This window comes from Mytilus trossulus, chromosome 2, assembly GCF_036588685.1.
Source record: "Mytilus trossulus isolate FHL-02 chromosome 2, PNRI_Mtr1.1.1.hap1, whole genome shotgun sequence".
NCBI lineage: Eukaryota > Metazoa > Mollusca > Bivalvia > Mytilida > Mytilidae > Mytilus > Mytilus trossulus.
Window position 1 is genome coordinate 1,488,175 of NC_086374.1, and position 17,190 is coordinate 1,505,364.

At 30.3% G+C, this 17,190-nt stretch overlaps 1 protein-coding gene across 1 annotated transcript in view; it reads left to right on the plus strand.

The window, feature by feature from the left end:
* Window positions 1–429: 429 nt before the first annotated feature.
* The window catches only part of LOC134706215 (uncharacterized), a 30,861-nt gene continuing 14,100 nt past the window's right edge, over window positions 430–17,190 (plus strand). The window contains exons 1-8 of the mRNA XM_063564951.1: window positions 430–500; window positions 10,121–10,227; window positions 10,505–10,574; window positions 11,602–11,859; window positions 12,598–12,750; window positions 15,492–15,614; window positions 16,042–16,168; window positions 16,771–16,860. Coding sequence (XP_063421021.1) covers window positions 483–500; window positions 10,121–10,227; window positions 10,505–10,574; window positions 11,602–11,859; window positions 12,598–12,750; window positions 15,492–15,614; window positions 16,042–16,168; window positions 16,771–16,860 — 946 coding nt within the window. The 5' untranslated portion in view covers window positions 430–482. The remainder of the gene's footprint in view (window positions 501–10,120; window positions 10,228–10,504; window positions 10,575–11,601; window positions 11,860–12,597; window positions 12,751–15,491; window positions 15,615–16,041; window positions 16,169–16,770; window positions 16,861–17,190) is intronic.

Consider the following 17,190-nt stretch of genomic DNA (forward strand, 5'->3'; position numbering starts at 1 on the left):
ACTACATTTTGGCAAAGTATGAACAAATTCTATCATTTTTATTTTAGACTCCCATACCCCCTTAAGAACTGTTTAAATTGTCTTACCTTAACTAATGTCTCATTTGCGTATAATAAAACGGGTGATCCGATGGGGAGGAATTTATAGAGAAAAGAAGAATATTTCCGGAATTTATGCCCGTAACTAACTCACTTATTAGAAATAATTTAAGTGCATGCCTAAATGATAATAATGAATAGATAATTTTAAAACAAAGAATAATTTATGTTAAAAAAAATATATATAAATATATTGATATTTTAATTCTTCTCTATATACTAGAATATTTATTGAATATTTGTCATTTTAAATATAACACAAATTAGTATTTACTTATTAAAGTTTTGCCTTGTTATGATATGGTCTGGTATCCTGTTTTGCAATAAAGGGAGCTCATTCTTATTTATAGTTTGTGAAAGGACCCAGACAATACAAGCAGAAAAATGGCATCACAGTCTCAGGTGATAATCTATAATTATATTCAACTGTTGTAACACATCTGACTAATCACAATGCTTATAAATAGTTTGAATAGATGTTATTTTTACTTGGTCTTAGCATTGCAAGATTGTATTAGTTTGACGTAGTTTAGATCCTGTGATTTTTTCCCCAGAGATTGAGAGAAATAAAAAAAAACTTATTTGTGTTTTTTTTTTAAAGATATCTTAGAATCCAGGATTTGACGACACAGATCCTTGTGAGAGCTAAATTTATTCGAAAATAAATATGTTTTGTGTGATCCATGGTTAATTTTAGAGGGACCCTGACAATGGAACTTATTTGAAGAAATACTGTCGGAGTTTTAGAAAAATTGCTAATTTTAGTCAGTTCAAAAATATTTTAAAGTCATGGAATGGAAATGACTGTAAGTGCACAGTTTGTGCAGACTTTTAGTTAATATATTATGCAAATCTATTTACCATCTAGATCATATCCCATTTTTTCAATTTTTATGCTATGCATTTTTTACCAGCTTTTATGCCTAGTTTACACTTATATGCTTTTAGCCTTAACATCTAGCTTATGCTTATATTCTGCTTTTAGTGCTTCATTTTTGTGCTGTGATATTTATTGCATGTGTACTATATTATGTATTGTGTTGTTATAAATGTTGTACTGTTATATAATGTCTCATATGTCGGTTAAAAGCTCATTAGAGCTTATGTTTGTCTATGTTTTATATACCATGCCGACTCTAAATAAAGCTTATTTATTTATTTATTTATTATATTAGTATGGTTAGAAAACAAACTTTTACTCAAACAGTGTAAACACCCTCCCTCTCTTTTATCCTGGTATACGGAATCCCCTTTTAAAAAACTTAATTCACCTCTGTTTTGTATTCAATATATACAAACATGTAGCTGCGGAACTGTAGCTCTTAGATCCTTGTGTTATTTATTTACCATCACCCGCTAATTAACAAATAAAATAAAAAGGACTATAAGAAGGGGGAGGTAAGAGGGGTCCTGATCCCAAAATTCCTGGCTTAAAAACACGAAATCCGGAGGTCCTTAATTTAAATAAATTTAATTCCAGACATCCTGAAATTTGAATAAAAAATTCCCTTTATCCCGAAGGAGTCAACCCTGAAATCCAGAGCATAAAAACAACTGATCCATGAGTCTCGATTAAAGGTCCTAACCCCCCTTATAAGATTTACAGTTCTGCAGCTAATATATACATACATTAGACAATATTAAATGTAATGATAAAATCACTTGACTTAATTATTTCAAGTTCAATTCAGATAAATTTGTTATCTTTTGAATATAATGAACATTTTCATAATCAATAGTTAAACCAAAGCATACATGTGAAACTTTTGTTAGGAGGACAGTAACCCCAATTTAGCAAAATTTCAGGGGTCTTGTTCTTTTCTCCCAATTACATGATTGAAGAGATCAAAATCCTATGTAACAAAAATTCGCTGAATGCTTATCCATGTTATCTTAAGACATCATTAAGAAGATAATTTAATTTCTCACTAAATATTCTTCATGTTTTATTGTTAACGTTCATCATCTTAATTCACATGTTTATATATATTCAGTCTGTAGATGATGTTTTGGTCCATTTTACAATGATTGATGTCTAATTCACATGTTTATATATGTTCAGTCTGTAGATGATGTTTTGGTCCATTTGACAATGATTGATGTCTAATTCACATGTTTATATGTTCAGTCTGTAGATGATGTTTTGGTCCATTTGACAAGGATTGATGTATAATTCACATGTTTATATATGTTCAGTCTGTAGATGATGTTTTGGTCCATTTGACAATGATTGATGTATAATTCACATGTTTATATATATTCAGTCTGTAGATGATGTTTTGGTCCATTTGACAATGATTGATGTATAATTCACATGTTTATATATATTCAGTCTGTAGATGATTTTTTGGTCCATTTGATGTATAATTCACATGTTTATATATATTCAGTCTGTAGATGATGTTTTGGTCCATTTGACAATGATTGATGTCTAATTCACATGTTTATATATGTTCAGTCTGTAGATGATGTTTTGGTCCATTTGACAATGATTGATGTATAATTCACATGTTTATATATGTTCAGTCTGTAGATGATGTTTTAGTCCATTTGATGTATAAATCACATGTTTATATATTCAGTCTGTAGATGATGTTTTAGTCCATTTGATGTATAAATCACATGTTTATATATTCAGTCTGTAGATGATGTTTTAGTCCATTTGATGTATAAATCACATGTTTATATATTCAGTCTGTAGATGATGTTTTGGTCCATTTGATGTCTAATTCACATGTTTATATATTCAGTCTGTAGATGATGTTTTGGTCCATTTGACAATGATTGATGTCTAATTCACATGTTTATATATTCAGTCTGTAGATGATGTTTTGGTCCATTTGACAATGATTGATGTCTAATTCACATGTTTATATATTCAGTCTGTAGATGATGTTTTAGTCCATTTGATGTATAATTCACATGTTTATATATGTTCAGTCTGTAGATGATGTTTTGGTCCATTTGATGTCTAATTCACATGTTTATATATATTCAGTCTGTAGATGATGTTTTGGTCCATTTGACAATGTTTGATGTATAATTCACATGTTTATATATATTCAGTCTGTAGATGATGTTTTAGTCCATTTGACAATGATTGATGTCTAATTCACATGTTTATATATGTTCAGTCTGTAGATGATGTTTTGGTCCATTTGACAATGATTGATGTCTAATTCACATGTTTATATATATTCAGTCTGTAGATGATGTTTTAGTCCATTTGACAATGATTGATGTCTAATTCACATGTTTATATATATTCAGTCTGTAGATGGTGTTTTAGTCCATTTGTTGTATAAATCACATGTTTATATATTCAGTCTGTAGATGATGTTTTGGTCCATTTGATGTATAATTCACATGTTTATATATGTTCAGTCTGTAGATGATGTTTTGGTCCATTTGACAATGATTGATGTCTAATTCACATGTTTATATATTCAGTCTGTAGATGATGTTTTGGTCCATTTGATGTATAAATCACATGTTTATATATATTCAGTCTGTAGATGATGTTTTGGTCCATTTGATGTATAAATCACATGTTTATATATTCAGTCTGTAGATGATGTTTTGGTCCATTTGATGTCTAATTCACATGTTTATATATATTCAGTCTGTAGATGATGTTTTGGTCCATTTGATGTCTTATTCACATGTTTATATATATTCAGTCTGTAGATGATGTTTTAGTCCATTTGATGTATAATTCACATGTTTATATATGTTCAGTCTGTAGATGATGTTTTGGTCCATTTGATGTCTAATTCACATGTTTATATATTCAGTCTGTAGATGATGTTTTAGTCCATTTGATGTATAATTCACATGTTTATATATTCAGTCTGTAGATGATGTTTTGGTCCATTTGATGTCTAATTCACATGTTTATATATGTTCAGTCTGTAGATGATGTTTTAGTCCATTTGATGTCTAATTCACATGTTTATATATTCAGTCTGTAGATGATGTTTTAGTCCATTTGATGTCTAATTCACATGTTTATATATGTTCAGTCTGTAGATGATGTTTTGGTCCATTTGATGTCTAATTCACATGTTTATATATGTTCAGTCTGTAGATGATGTTTTAGTCCATTTGATGTCTAATTCACATGTTTATATATGTTCAGTCTGTAGATGATGTTTTAGTCCATTTGATGTATAAATCACATGTTTATATATTCAGTCTGTAGATGATGTTTTGGTCCATTTGATGTCTAATTCACATGTTTATATATTCAGTCTGTAGATGATGTTTTAGTCCATTTGATGTCTAATTCACATGTTTATATATATTCAGTCTGTAGATGATGTTTTGGTCCATTTGATGTCTAATTCACATGTTTATATATATTCAGTCTGTAGATGATGTTTTGGTCCATTTGATGTCTAATTCACATGTTTATATATATTCAGTCTGTAGATGATGTTTTGGTCCATTTGATGTCTAATTCACATGTTTATATATGTTCAGTCTGTAGATGATGTTTTGGTCCATTTGACAATGATTGATGTATAATTCACATGTTTATATATATTCAGTCTGTAGATGATGTTTTGGTCCATTTGACAATGATTGATGTCTAATTCACATGTTTATATATGTTCAGTCTGTAGATGATGTTTTGGTCCATTTGACAATGATTGATGTATAATTCACATGTTTATATATATTCAGTCTGTAGATGATGTTTTGGTCCATTTGATGTCTAATTCACATGTTTATATATTCAGTCTGTAGATGATGTTTTAGTCCATTTGATGTCTAATTCACATGTTTATATATATTCAGTCTGTAGATGATGTTTTGGTCCATTTGATGTCTAATTCACATGTTTATATATATTCAGTCTGTAGATGATGTTTTGGTCCATTTGATGTCTAATTCACATGTTTATATATATTCAGTCTGTAGATGATGTTTTAGTCCATTTGATGTCTAATTCACATGTTTATATATTCAGTCTGTAGATGATGTTTTGGTCCATTTGATGTCTAATTCACATGTTTATATATATTCAGTCTGTAGATGATGTTTTAGTCCATTTGATGTATAATTCACATGTTTATATATGTTCAGTCTGTAGATGATGTTTTGGTCCATTTGACAATGATTGATGTCTAATTCACATGTTTATATATATTCAGTCTGTAGATGATGTTTTGGTCCATTTGATGTCTAATTCACATGTTTATATATATTCAGTCTGTAGATGATGTTTTGGTCCATTTGATGTCTAATTCACATGTTTATATATATTCAGTCTGTAGATGATGTTTTGGTCCATTTGATGTCTAATTCACATGTTTATATATGTTCAGTCTGTAGATGATGTTTTGGTCCATTTGACAATGATTGATGTATAATTCACATGTTTATATATATTCAGTCTGTAGATGATGTTTTGGTCCATTTGACAATGATTGATGTCTAATTCACATGTTTATATATGTTCAGTCTGTAGATGATGTTTTGGTCCATTTGACAATGATTGATGTATAATTCACATGTTTATATATATTCAGTCTGTAGATGATGTTTTGGTCCATTTGATGTCTAATTCACATGTTTATATATTCAGTCTGTAGATGATGTTTTAGTCCATTTGATGTCTAATTCACATGTTTATATATATTCAGTCTGTAGATGATGTTTTGGTCCATTTGATGTCTAATTCACATGTTTATATATATTCAGTCTGTAGATGATGTTTTGGTCCATTTGATGTCTAATTCACATGTTTATATATATTCAGTCTGTAGATGATGTTTTAGTCCATTTGATGTCTAATTCACATGTTTATATATTCAGTCTGTAGATGATGTTTTGGTCCATTTGATGTCTAATTCACATGTTTATATATATTCAGTCTGTAGATGATGTTTTAGTCCATTTGATGTATAATTCACATGTTTATATATGTTCAGTCTGTAGATGATGTTTTGGTCCATTTGATGTCTAATTCACATGTTTATATATATTCAGTCTGTAGATGATGTTTTGGTCCATTTGACAATGTTTGATGTATAATTCACATGTTTATATATATTCAGTCTGTAGATGATGTTTTAGTCCATTTGACAATGATTGATGTCTAATTCACATGTTTATATATGTTCAGTCTGTAGATGATGTTTTGGTCCATTTGACAATGATTGATGTCTAATTCACATGTTTATATATATTCAGTCTGTAGATGATGTTTTAGTCCATTTGACAATGATTGATGTCTAATTCACATGTTTATATATATTCAGTCTGTAGATGGTGTTTTAGTCCATTTGTTGTATAAATCACATGTTTATATATTCAGTCTGTAGATGATGTTTTGGTCCATTTGATGTATAATTCACATGTTTATATATGTTCAGTCTGTAGATGATGTTTTGGTCCATTTGACAATGATTGATGTCTAATTCACATGTTTATATATTCAGTCTGTAGATGATGTTTTGGTCCATTTGATGTATAAATCACATGTTTATATATATTCAGTCTGTAGATGATGTTTTGGTCCATTTGATGTATAAATCACATGTTTATATATTCAGTCTGTAGATGATGTTTTGGTCCATTTGATGTCTAATTCACATGTTTATATATATTCAGTCTGTAGATGATGTTTTGGTCCATTTGATGTCTTATTCACATGTTTATATATATTCAGTCTGTAGATGATGTTTTAGTCCATTTGATGTATAATTCACATGTTTATATATGTTCAGTCTGTAGATGATGTTTTGGTCCATTTGATGTCTAATTCACATGTTTATATATTCAGTCTGTAGATGATGTTTTAGTCCATTTGATGTATAATTCACATGTTTATATATTCAGTCTGTAGATGATGTTTTGGTCCATTTGATGTCTAATTCACATGTTTATATATGTTCAGTCTGTAGATGATGTTTTAGTCCATTTGATGTCTAATTCACATGTTTATATATTCAGTCTGTAGATGATGTTTTAGTCCATTTGATGTCTAATTCACATGTTTATATATGTTCAGTCTGTAGATGATGTTTTGGTCCATTTGATGTCTAATTCACATGTTTATATATGTTCAGTCTGTAGATGATGTTTTAGTCCATTTGATGTCTAATTCACATGTTTATATATGTTCAGTCTGTAGATGATGTTTTAGTCCATTTGATGTATAAATCACATGTTTATATATTCAGTCTGTAGATGATGTTTTGGTCCATTTGATGTCTAATTCACATGTTTATATATTCAGTCTGTAGATGATGTTTTAGTCCATTTGATGTCTAATTCACATGTTTATATATATTCAGTATGTAGATGATGTTTTGGTCCATTTGATGTCTAATTCACATGTTTATATATATTCAGTCTGTAGATGATGTTTTGGTCCATTTGATGTCTAATTCACATGTTTATATATATTCAGTCTGTAGATGATGTTTTGGTCCATTTGATGTCTAATTCACATGTTTATATATGTTCAGTCTGTAGATGATGTTTTGGTCCATTTGACAATGATTGATGTATAATTCACATGTTTATATATATTCAGTCTGTAGATGATGTTTTGGTCCATTTGACAATGATTGATGTCTAATTCACATGTTTATATATGTTCAGTCTGTAGATGATGTTTTGGTCCATTTGACAATGATTGATGTATAATTCACATGTTTATATATATTCAGTCTGTAGATGATGTTTTGGTCCATTTGATGTCTAATTCACATGTTTATATATTCAGTCTGTAGATGATGTTTTAGTCCATTTGATGTCTAATTCACATGTTTATATATATTCAGTCTGTAGATGATGTTTTGGTCCATTTGATGTCTAATTCACATGTTTATATATATTCAGTCTGTAGATGATGTTTTGGTCCATTTGATGTCTAATTCACATGTTTATATATATTCAGTCTGTAGATGATGTTTTAGTCCATTTGATGTCTAATTCACATGTTTATATATTCAGTCTGTAGATGATGTTTTGGTCCATTTGATGTCTAATTCACATGTTTATATATATTCAGTCTGTAGATGATGTTTTAGTCCATTTGATGTCTAATTCACATGTTTATATATATTCAGTCTGTAGATGATGTTTTGGTCCATTTGATGTCTAATTCACATGTTCATATATGTTCAGTCTGTAGATGATGTTTTAGTCCATTTGATGTCTAATTCACATGTTTATATATTCAGTCTGTAGATGATGTTTTAGTCCATTTGATGTCTAATTCACATGTTTATATATATTCAGTCTGTAGATGATGTTTTGGTCCATTTGATGTCTAATTCACATGTTTATATATTCAGTCTGTAGATGATGTTTTAGTCCATTTGTTGTCTAATTCACATGTTTATATATTCAGTCTGTAGATGATGTTTTAGTCCATTTGATGTCTAATTCACATGTTTATATATTCAGTCTGTAGATGATGTTTTGGTCCATTTGATGTCTAATTCACATGTTTATATATATTCAGTCTGTAGATGATGTTTTGGTCCATTTGATGTCTAATTCACATGTTCATATATATTCAGTCTGTAGATGATGTTTTAGTCCATTTGATGTCTAATTCACATGTTTATATATATTCAGTCTGTAGATGATGTTTTAGTCCATTTGATGTCTAATTCACATGTTTATATATTCAGTCTGTAGATGATGTTTTAGTCCATTTGATGTCTAATTCACATGTTTATATATATTCAGTCTGTAGATAATGTTTTGGTCCATTTGATGTCTAATTCACATGTTTATATATATTCAGTCTGTAGATGATGTTTTGGTCCATTTGATGTCTAATTCACATGTTTATATATTCAGTCTGTAGATGATGTTTTAGTCCATTTGATGTCTAATTCACATGTTTATATATTCAGTCTGTAGATGATGTTTTAGTCCATTTGATGTCTAATTCACATGTTTATATATTCAGTCTGTAGATGATGTTTTGGTCCATTTGATGTCTAATTCACATGTTTATATATTCAGTCTGTAAATGATGTTTTAGTCCATTTGATGTCTAATTCACATGTTTATATATATTCAGTCTGTAGATGATGTTTTGGTCCATTTGATGTCTAATTCACATGTTTATACATGTATATATTCAGTCTGTAGATGATGTTTTGGTCCATTTGATGTCTAATTCACATGTTTATATATTCAGTCTGTAGATGATGTTTTAGTCCATTTGATGTCTAATTCACATGTTTATATATTCAGTCTGTAGATGATGTTTTAGTCCATTTGATGTCTAATTCACATGTTTATATATTCAGTCTGTAGATGATGTTTTGGTCCATTTGATGTCTAATTCACATGTTTATATATTCAGTCTGTAAATGATGTTTTAGTCCATTTGATGTCTAATTCACATGTTTATATATTCAGTCTGTAGATGATGTTTTGGTCCATTTGATGTCTAATTCACAAGTTTATATATTCAGTCTGTAGATGATGTTTTGGTCCATTTGATGTCTAATTCACATGTTTATATATATTCAGTCTGTAGATGATGTTTTGGTCCATTTGATGTCTAATTCACATGTTTATATATTCAGTCTGTAGATGATGTTTTAGTCCATTTGATGTCTAATTCACATGTTTATATATTCAGTCTGTAGATGATGTTTTGGTCCATTTGATGTCTAATTCACAAGTTTATATATTCAGTCTGTAGATGATGTTTTGGTCCATTTGATGTCTAATTCACATGTTTATATATATTCAGTCTGTAGATGATGTTTTGGTCCATTTGATGTCTAATTCACATGTTTATATATTCAGTCTGTAGATGATGTTTTAGTCCATTTGATGTCTAATTCACATGTTTATATATATTCAGTCTGTAGATGATGTTTTAGTCCATTTGATGTCTAATTCACATGTTTATATATATTCAGTCTGTAGATGATGTTTTGGTCCATTTGATGTCTAATTCACATGTTTATATATTCAGTCTGTAGATGATGTTTTGGTCCATTTGATGTCTAATTCACATGTTTATATATATTCAGTCTGTAGATGATGTTTTGGTCCATTTGATGTCGATGGGATTTGATTACCAAGATTGTCAAGATGCTTTCCAGATGGGAAGAATTACAGTGGAATCTGCAGCAGAATGGTGAGTATACAAACATGTGTGTTATGTAAAAATAAACACAAAAATGACATGTACGGTGGAATCTTCAACAGATTGCTAAATATAGAAACCTATGTGTTATGTTAAAAAATACACCAAAATTACAAGTACAGTTGAACCAATAGTCAACTAGTATGAACATGGCCTTGTGTTAATTATTAGATTTTTTTTTAATGAGATCTTTGATAATAAGCTATGAAAGATCAATTAGATTTGTTTTTAAAGAAGGATTTGTATTGCTTTATATTTATACTTGTAGGTTATGTGCAGGGAAACCAGGTTTTGTGAAAAATGTAGAGAGCAGTTCAGGAAATTTAAAACTGAGAGGGGTAAGTGTGACATCAGCATGATCAGATGAAAAAGGGAAGGGAAACATCAGTCTAAGATTATGCTTTCACAATATACATGATATAATGTATAGATGTTTATTTTCTGAAAATGTGACACTTTATTAGTTTAAAACTAGATTGACAATATAAATAACTATGGATTCACTTATTTTTGTGGGTACCAATTTTCGTGGATATTAAATTTTGTGTTTTGTCAAAGTTTGCATAAAAGGCTACAGTTAATTAGTCATTTGTTGAACATTAAATTTCATGGCTTTTCTTTCCCCACCAAATCAACAAAAAATTGTATCTGAAAAATAATAATGAATTAAGGAATAACAGTACTGTAGTTAAAGAGTTGCCACCGTCATGACCGTCAATTGTAGATTTGACCGTCGCAAATAGTTTTACTGGCGATGCGTAGAGGAGACAGTAAAATGGAGATTTTGGACCGTCAAATCAAACTTGATCGTGGCACCTCTTCAACTACAGAACTGTTATTCTGATTCTAAAGCATTACAAAAAGACAAAATATGATAAAACATGAAAAAATGTCTAAATAAAATTTGCCAAATTAAAAAAAATCCGCGAAACTTCATGAATGATTTTGACACAAAGTCATAGGCTAAACGTGACGCCATACAAATGAAAACTTACAAACTGGAGGATATAATGTTACCTGTAGGCTTCAAATTCAGATAACATTACATTAAAACGGCGAATTCAAGGTAGGTGTTGTTTTATTTTCGATTATATAGTAGTAATTGAACATTTGTTGATTCATCAATTCAAAATGACGGGTCCCTCCTCAGTAATGCCTGGTCAATTGTGGATTTGACAGTAACTTTTAGCAAATGAAAAAAATTGTTACATCCAAGTTGTATTAGAATCCTCAGTAGTCAGAGGTTTATGTGGTCCTGATGTAAGGTGACACTCTCATTAATGTTTACATGTTTAATAATATTATAGTGCATTACAATTATATTTAAAATAACATTACATATATAAAGTGATTATTTCAATTCAGAACTCATCTGGATTTAAGGAAGGAAATAATCCATTTGTTGATCCAAGCAGTTCAAAACCTAAACCAGAACCAGAAAATATTGGCCAATCAGATTCTGCAGAGATGTCACATGGTATGGAGGATGACCAATCAGAAAGTCAAGTAATGAGCAGGTTACATCTGAGTGAAACACAGAAAAAAATCAAAGAAAAGTTTGTAGATAAACAAAGGACAGAAATGAAGCAAGAAGTGATTAAAGATAAACAGAGAAGGAAAAGGGTAATCTTCAGTATTCAATTGATTAGATATAATAATAACAACAAATCCATATAATCCAAGTCCCAATATGTAAAAGTAAACCATTATTGATCAAAGTGTGGCCTTCGATACAGATCCTTGGCTTGTACCAAACAGCAAGCTATAAAGGTCTCTAAAAAGAACCAGTGATATTGTTTGCCTTAAATTAAGATGGAGAATAAAGGCTTTTGCCCTTTGAGAAGAATCCCAATTTGAAAAAATGGCTTAAAATTATTCCCAAACAAACAGTGCAGTCTCAGTAGTAATTGTGCATGAATTGAACAAGAAAACACTCATTTAAACATTTTTCATGCATAAAATGGCTATATGTTTAGATTTGATGGTATATTTATTTATCATCACTGATAATAAGAGGTCTTGGTTCAAATGAAGGTTTACCTCTTAAAAGGGGGTCTGCAAATTGAAGTTCCAGTCAAATTCATGGTTTTATTATAAATTTCCCAATTTAATAAAAATGATGCATATTTTCCCAATAAAAAAGGGTAGAGGTTGTTTTGTAAAAAGCCAACAATATCACTGAGAACTAGTGTAAAACCATTCAAACATTAAATCCAATGGTCCAATCTGTATAAAATTGAGAAACCAAGAAACTTGCCTGTATATTTTTTATTTGATTTACCCGGTATACAATCATTGAATCATGCAAGGATATTTTCAATTTGAGGTATAGGATCATACCTGTATATTTTCAATTTGTAGGATCATGCAAGGATTTTGAAAGAGATAGCAGAAGATAGAGAGAAACAAAAGTTAACACACAGTACAGTAAAACAAGAAGTTGTAGAACAGAAACAAGAAGAACAGCCCAAACCTGCACCAGTAGCAGCTAGTCATGATAAATGTCTGTTAAAGGTTAGTAAAAAATACCAGTAGCAACTAGTCATGATAAATGTCTGTTAAAGGTTAGTAAAAAATACCAGTAGCAACTAGTCATGATAAATGTCTGTTAAAGGTTAGTAAGAAATACCAGTAGCAACTAGTCATGATAAATGTCTGTTAAAGGTTAGTAAGAAATACCAGTAGCAACTAGTCTTGATAAATGTCTGTTAAAGGTTAGTAAGAAATTCAGTCTGCATTAAAATCAGGTCTTCATGAGTATGGTCAGCTCTATTTTAACGGAGACCATCTTTATCATATTTGTATATTGCTCATTGTTTTGTAATGAATTAGGCTGTTATTTTTTTTCTCATGTCAATTGTTTTACATTTGTCATTTTGGAAACTTTTATAGCTGACTTTCCAGTATAGGTTTTACTCATCATTGCTCATTGTTGAAGATAATACAGTGACCTAAACTTCCATGTCATTTGGGTCTGGTGGATAGTTATCTCATTGGCAATCATACCAAATTTTATTATTTTTAACTGGATTTTTGTGACAAAAATGTTGGTTATTGATTTGGGGATGTACGGCGGACGGCCAGGCGGGCGGTCGATCGGGAGGCAATCAAAAGTTGTCCGTGCATTTACTCATGAACCGTTCAATCAAATTTTTTAAAATTTTAATATGTTGTTACTGACAACTAAATGAAGGTCAAGTTCATTAATGGCGATTTTGACTTTTACTGTTCTGGAGTTGTGGTTCTTGAAAGATTGAAAAATGGATTTTCCAGTCGTGTCCGTGCATTTACGCATGAACTGTTCTACCAAAGCTTCCCAAATTTTAATATGTTGTTACTGATGACAAAATAGAGGTCAAGTTCAATAACGGAGATTTAGACTTTTACCGTTCAGGAGTTATGGTTCTTGAAAGATTGAAAAATGGATTTTCCAGTCATGTCTGTGCATTTACACATGAACCGTTCAACCAAATCTTTTAAAATTTTAATATGTTGTTACTGACAACTAAATGAAGGTCAAGTTCAATAATGGCGATTTTGACTTTTACCGTTCAGGAGTTATGGTTCTTGAAAAATTGAAAAATGGAGTTTCTAGTCGTGTCCGTGCATTTAAGCATGAACTGTTCTACCAAAGCTTCCCAAATTTTAATATGTTGTTACTGATAACAAAATGGGGGTCAAGTTCTATAATGACTATTTGACTTTTACTGTTCTGGAGTTATGGTTATTGAAAGATTGAAAAATGGATTTTCCAGTCGTGTCTGTGCATTTACGCATGAACAGTTCTACCAAAGCTTCCCAAATTTGAATATGCTGTTACTGATGACAAAATAGAGGTCAAGTTCAATAATGACAATTTTGACTTTTACCATTCAGGAGTTATGGTTCTTGAAAGATCGAAAAATGGAGTTTCAAGTCGTGTCCGTGCATTTACACATGAACTGTTCTACCAAAGCTGCCCAAATTTTAATATGCTGTTACTGATGACAAAATGGAGGTCAAGTTTAATAATGAACATTTTGACTTTTACTGTTCCGGAGTTATGGTTCTTGAAAGATTGAAAAATGGTGTTTCCAGTCGTGTCTGTGCATTTTCTCATGAACCATTCAACCAAAGCTTTTGAAATATCAATATGATGTTACTGATGACAAAATAGAGGTCAAGTTCAATAATGATGATTTTAACTTTTACCGTTTAGGAGTTATGGTTCTTGAAAGATCGTAAAATGGCGTTTCCAATCACGTTATTGCATTTACTCATGAACCATTCAATCTAAGCTTTTCAAATTTTAATATGTTGATACTGATAACAAAATGAAGGTCAAATTTGATATTTACAATTTTCACTTTCACCATTCATCAGTAATGGTTCTTGTGATATTGCCAGGACACAAATAAATGTTAATAAATCCGGTTTGCTGTCGTTGTGACAGCATTTTGTTATATAATAAATTGTTATAGACAGCTGAAACTACGCTGTCTTTCATTTCAAAACAACAAATGAGATCTAACCAAGGACATCCCAATAATTGGGAGGATCTGGAGGAAACGAAAATCTCGTATTAATCACATTAATTTTAAGTTATATCACAGAAAAAGCTCACTTACTTTTGTCCATTAATAACACTGTAATATACTATTAACATTATTCAAAAAAAGAAAACTGATTATCCTTCTTGTTAATGTACCATTACCAAAGTCTTTACATATAATGATGAGGCCACAGTAATTAATACCTTGTTTTATGTTTGACTTCAGATCAGAATGTTAGATGGTAGTTTTCTCTACATATAATGATGAGGCCACACTAATTAATACCTTGTTTTATGTTTAACTTCAGATCAGAATGTTAGATGGTAGTTTTCTCTACATATAATGATGAGGCCACACTAATTAATACCTTGTTTTATGTTTGACTTCAGATCAGAATGTTAGATTGTAGTTTTCTCTACATATAATGATGAGGCCACACTAATTAATACCTTGTTTTATGTTTAACTTCAGATCAGAATGTTAGATGGTAGTTTTCTCTACATATAATGATGAGGCCACAGTAATTAATACCTTGTTTTATGTTTGACTTCAGATCAGAATGTTAGATGGTAGTTTTCTCTACATATAATGATGAGGCCATACTAATTAATCCCTTGTTTTATGTTTAACTTCAGATCAGAATGTTAGATGGTAGTTTTCTCAACATACATGTATAATGATGAGGCTACAGTAATTAGTTCTTTGTTTTATATTTTCCATCAGATCAGAATGTTAGATGGTAGTTTTCTGAAGCAGTCTTTTGCAGCATCAGCTACATTTAAAGACGTATGGAGATACATAACAGACAATAATAAGTCTAGAGGGATTCCAATAGTAGCAATACAGGTATTTATAATAGTGTCATTCTCTTTGATTTATGCTTGCTTGATGAAAGGAGCTTAAACTAAACTAAGCTCAGCTGACTTAAATTATTTAGCCTTTACAAAAATCATCACTCCAAAGTTACAATTGGCAACAATCATCATTATCTCCTAAGTGTCACTAAGTTGATAACTTTTAAAAGTATAAAGCACAAATGGGCTGCAGAAAGTGTAAAACATTAATTTGTTTGTTTAAAACTTGCAGTTGTATGCCTTTAAAAAATATTTTTAAAAAGTTTGAAGTGAATCAAATACACCTAAACATATTTCCTCTGTTTATCAAATTATATAAGATTTAAGTCTGATTTGAAATAAAGAGATTTGAAGAATGTTAGAGTAAATTCCTTACTTGACATAAAAAGTGAATGAAACACAATATATATATTTTTTAGCCATTTCCACATAGAGAATATGGAGACAATGATATGGACAGGACATTACAAGAACTTGGTCTCACTCCCTCTGATTCATTGGTTGTACAAAAGAAAGAGATCAAGCAAGCAACAGCTGGAACAGCAGGTATTATCACTCGAGAATACATGAAACCTTTTTCTAATACCTTGGTAGTTTTGTATCCATGGACCAAACCTGTTCTTACACAATGGTGTCCTTGAATCAATGAGTTAAAGTGCTATATACTGTAAATTCGGTAATTATTGCGTGTATTTATTATTGCGATTTTGTCATTTTAGACATCAATGCGATTTTAATTTTTACAATTTTGAGAAAAATCCTGTTAAATTCATATGAATTATTTCAAAATGCGAGTTTAAATTATTGCGTTTACAACTCAGTTGCATTTTTCACAAAAATAAAAACATCGCATTAATTTCTGAATTTACAGTAAGTATGTGCAGCAATTTACATTTACATCATTGCTTTGTGAAAATTTATTTCTTAAAAAGAATACCTGAAAATGACTAAAAAGCTTATTTGATGTGCTCATGACTGAAAAACTGTATCACAGACTCTTAGAATATATATTTAACTACCGGTAATAAATTTCTGAATAACTTCTATGATCACTTTGCAAGGGACTTTTTTTACTTTAAAAATTACTTCAATTGCATTGTTTAAAAATACAAATAAATTACCGGTAATACATTTTTATCCACTTTTAGAAATGTCTCCAGTGGATGGACATCCTTCACCTGTGTCCCCTAAACAGCCAGGAAGTAGTTCTAACTGGGGTCAAGGCCAGAGATTAGATGGTAGATATTGTTAGAATTCTGAAGTCAGGATTTTGTAGATTATGATTTGTATCTTAAAGCTAATTAAGGTGGTGGATTTTGTCTCCTCCTGAACGCCTCATTACAACTTATTGAAGCATACTCACAATAATAACCATATAATGCTATTGTGTACCTCCTGTATAAAATAAGAAGATGGGGTATGAATAACAATGTGACAACTGTTCACAAGATATCAAGTTACACAGAAATTTACAACTGTAGGTAACCAAGGCAAAAAGTGAAACCCATGTCACTGATTCAGCTATGAAGGCCCAGGATTGACAAATGTAAAACAATAAAATTGAGAAA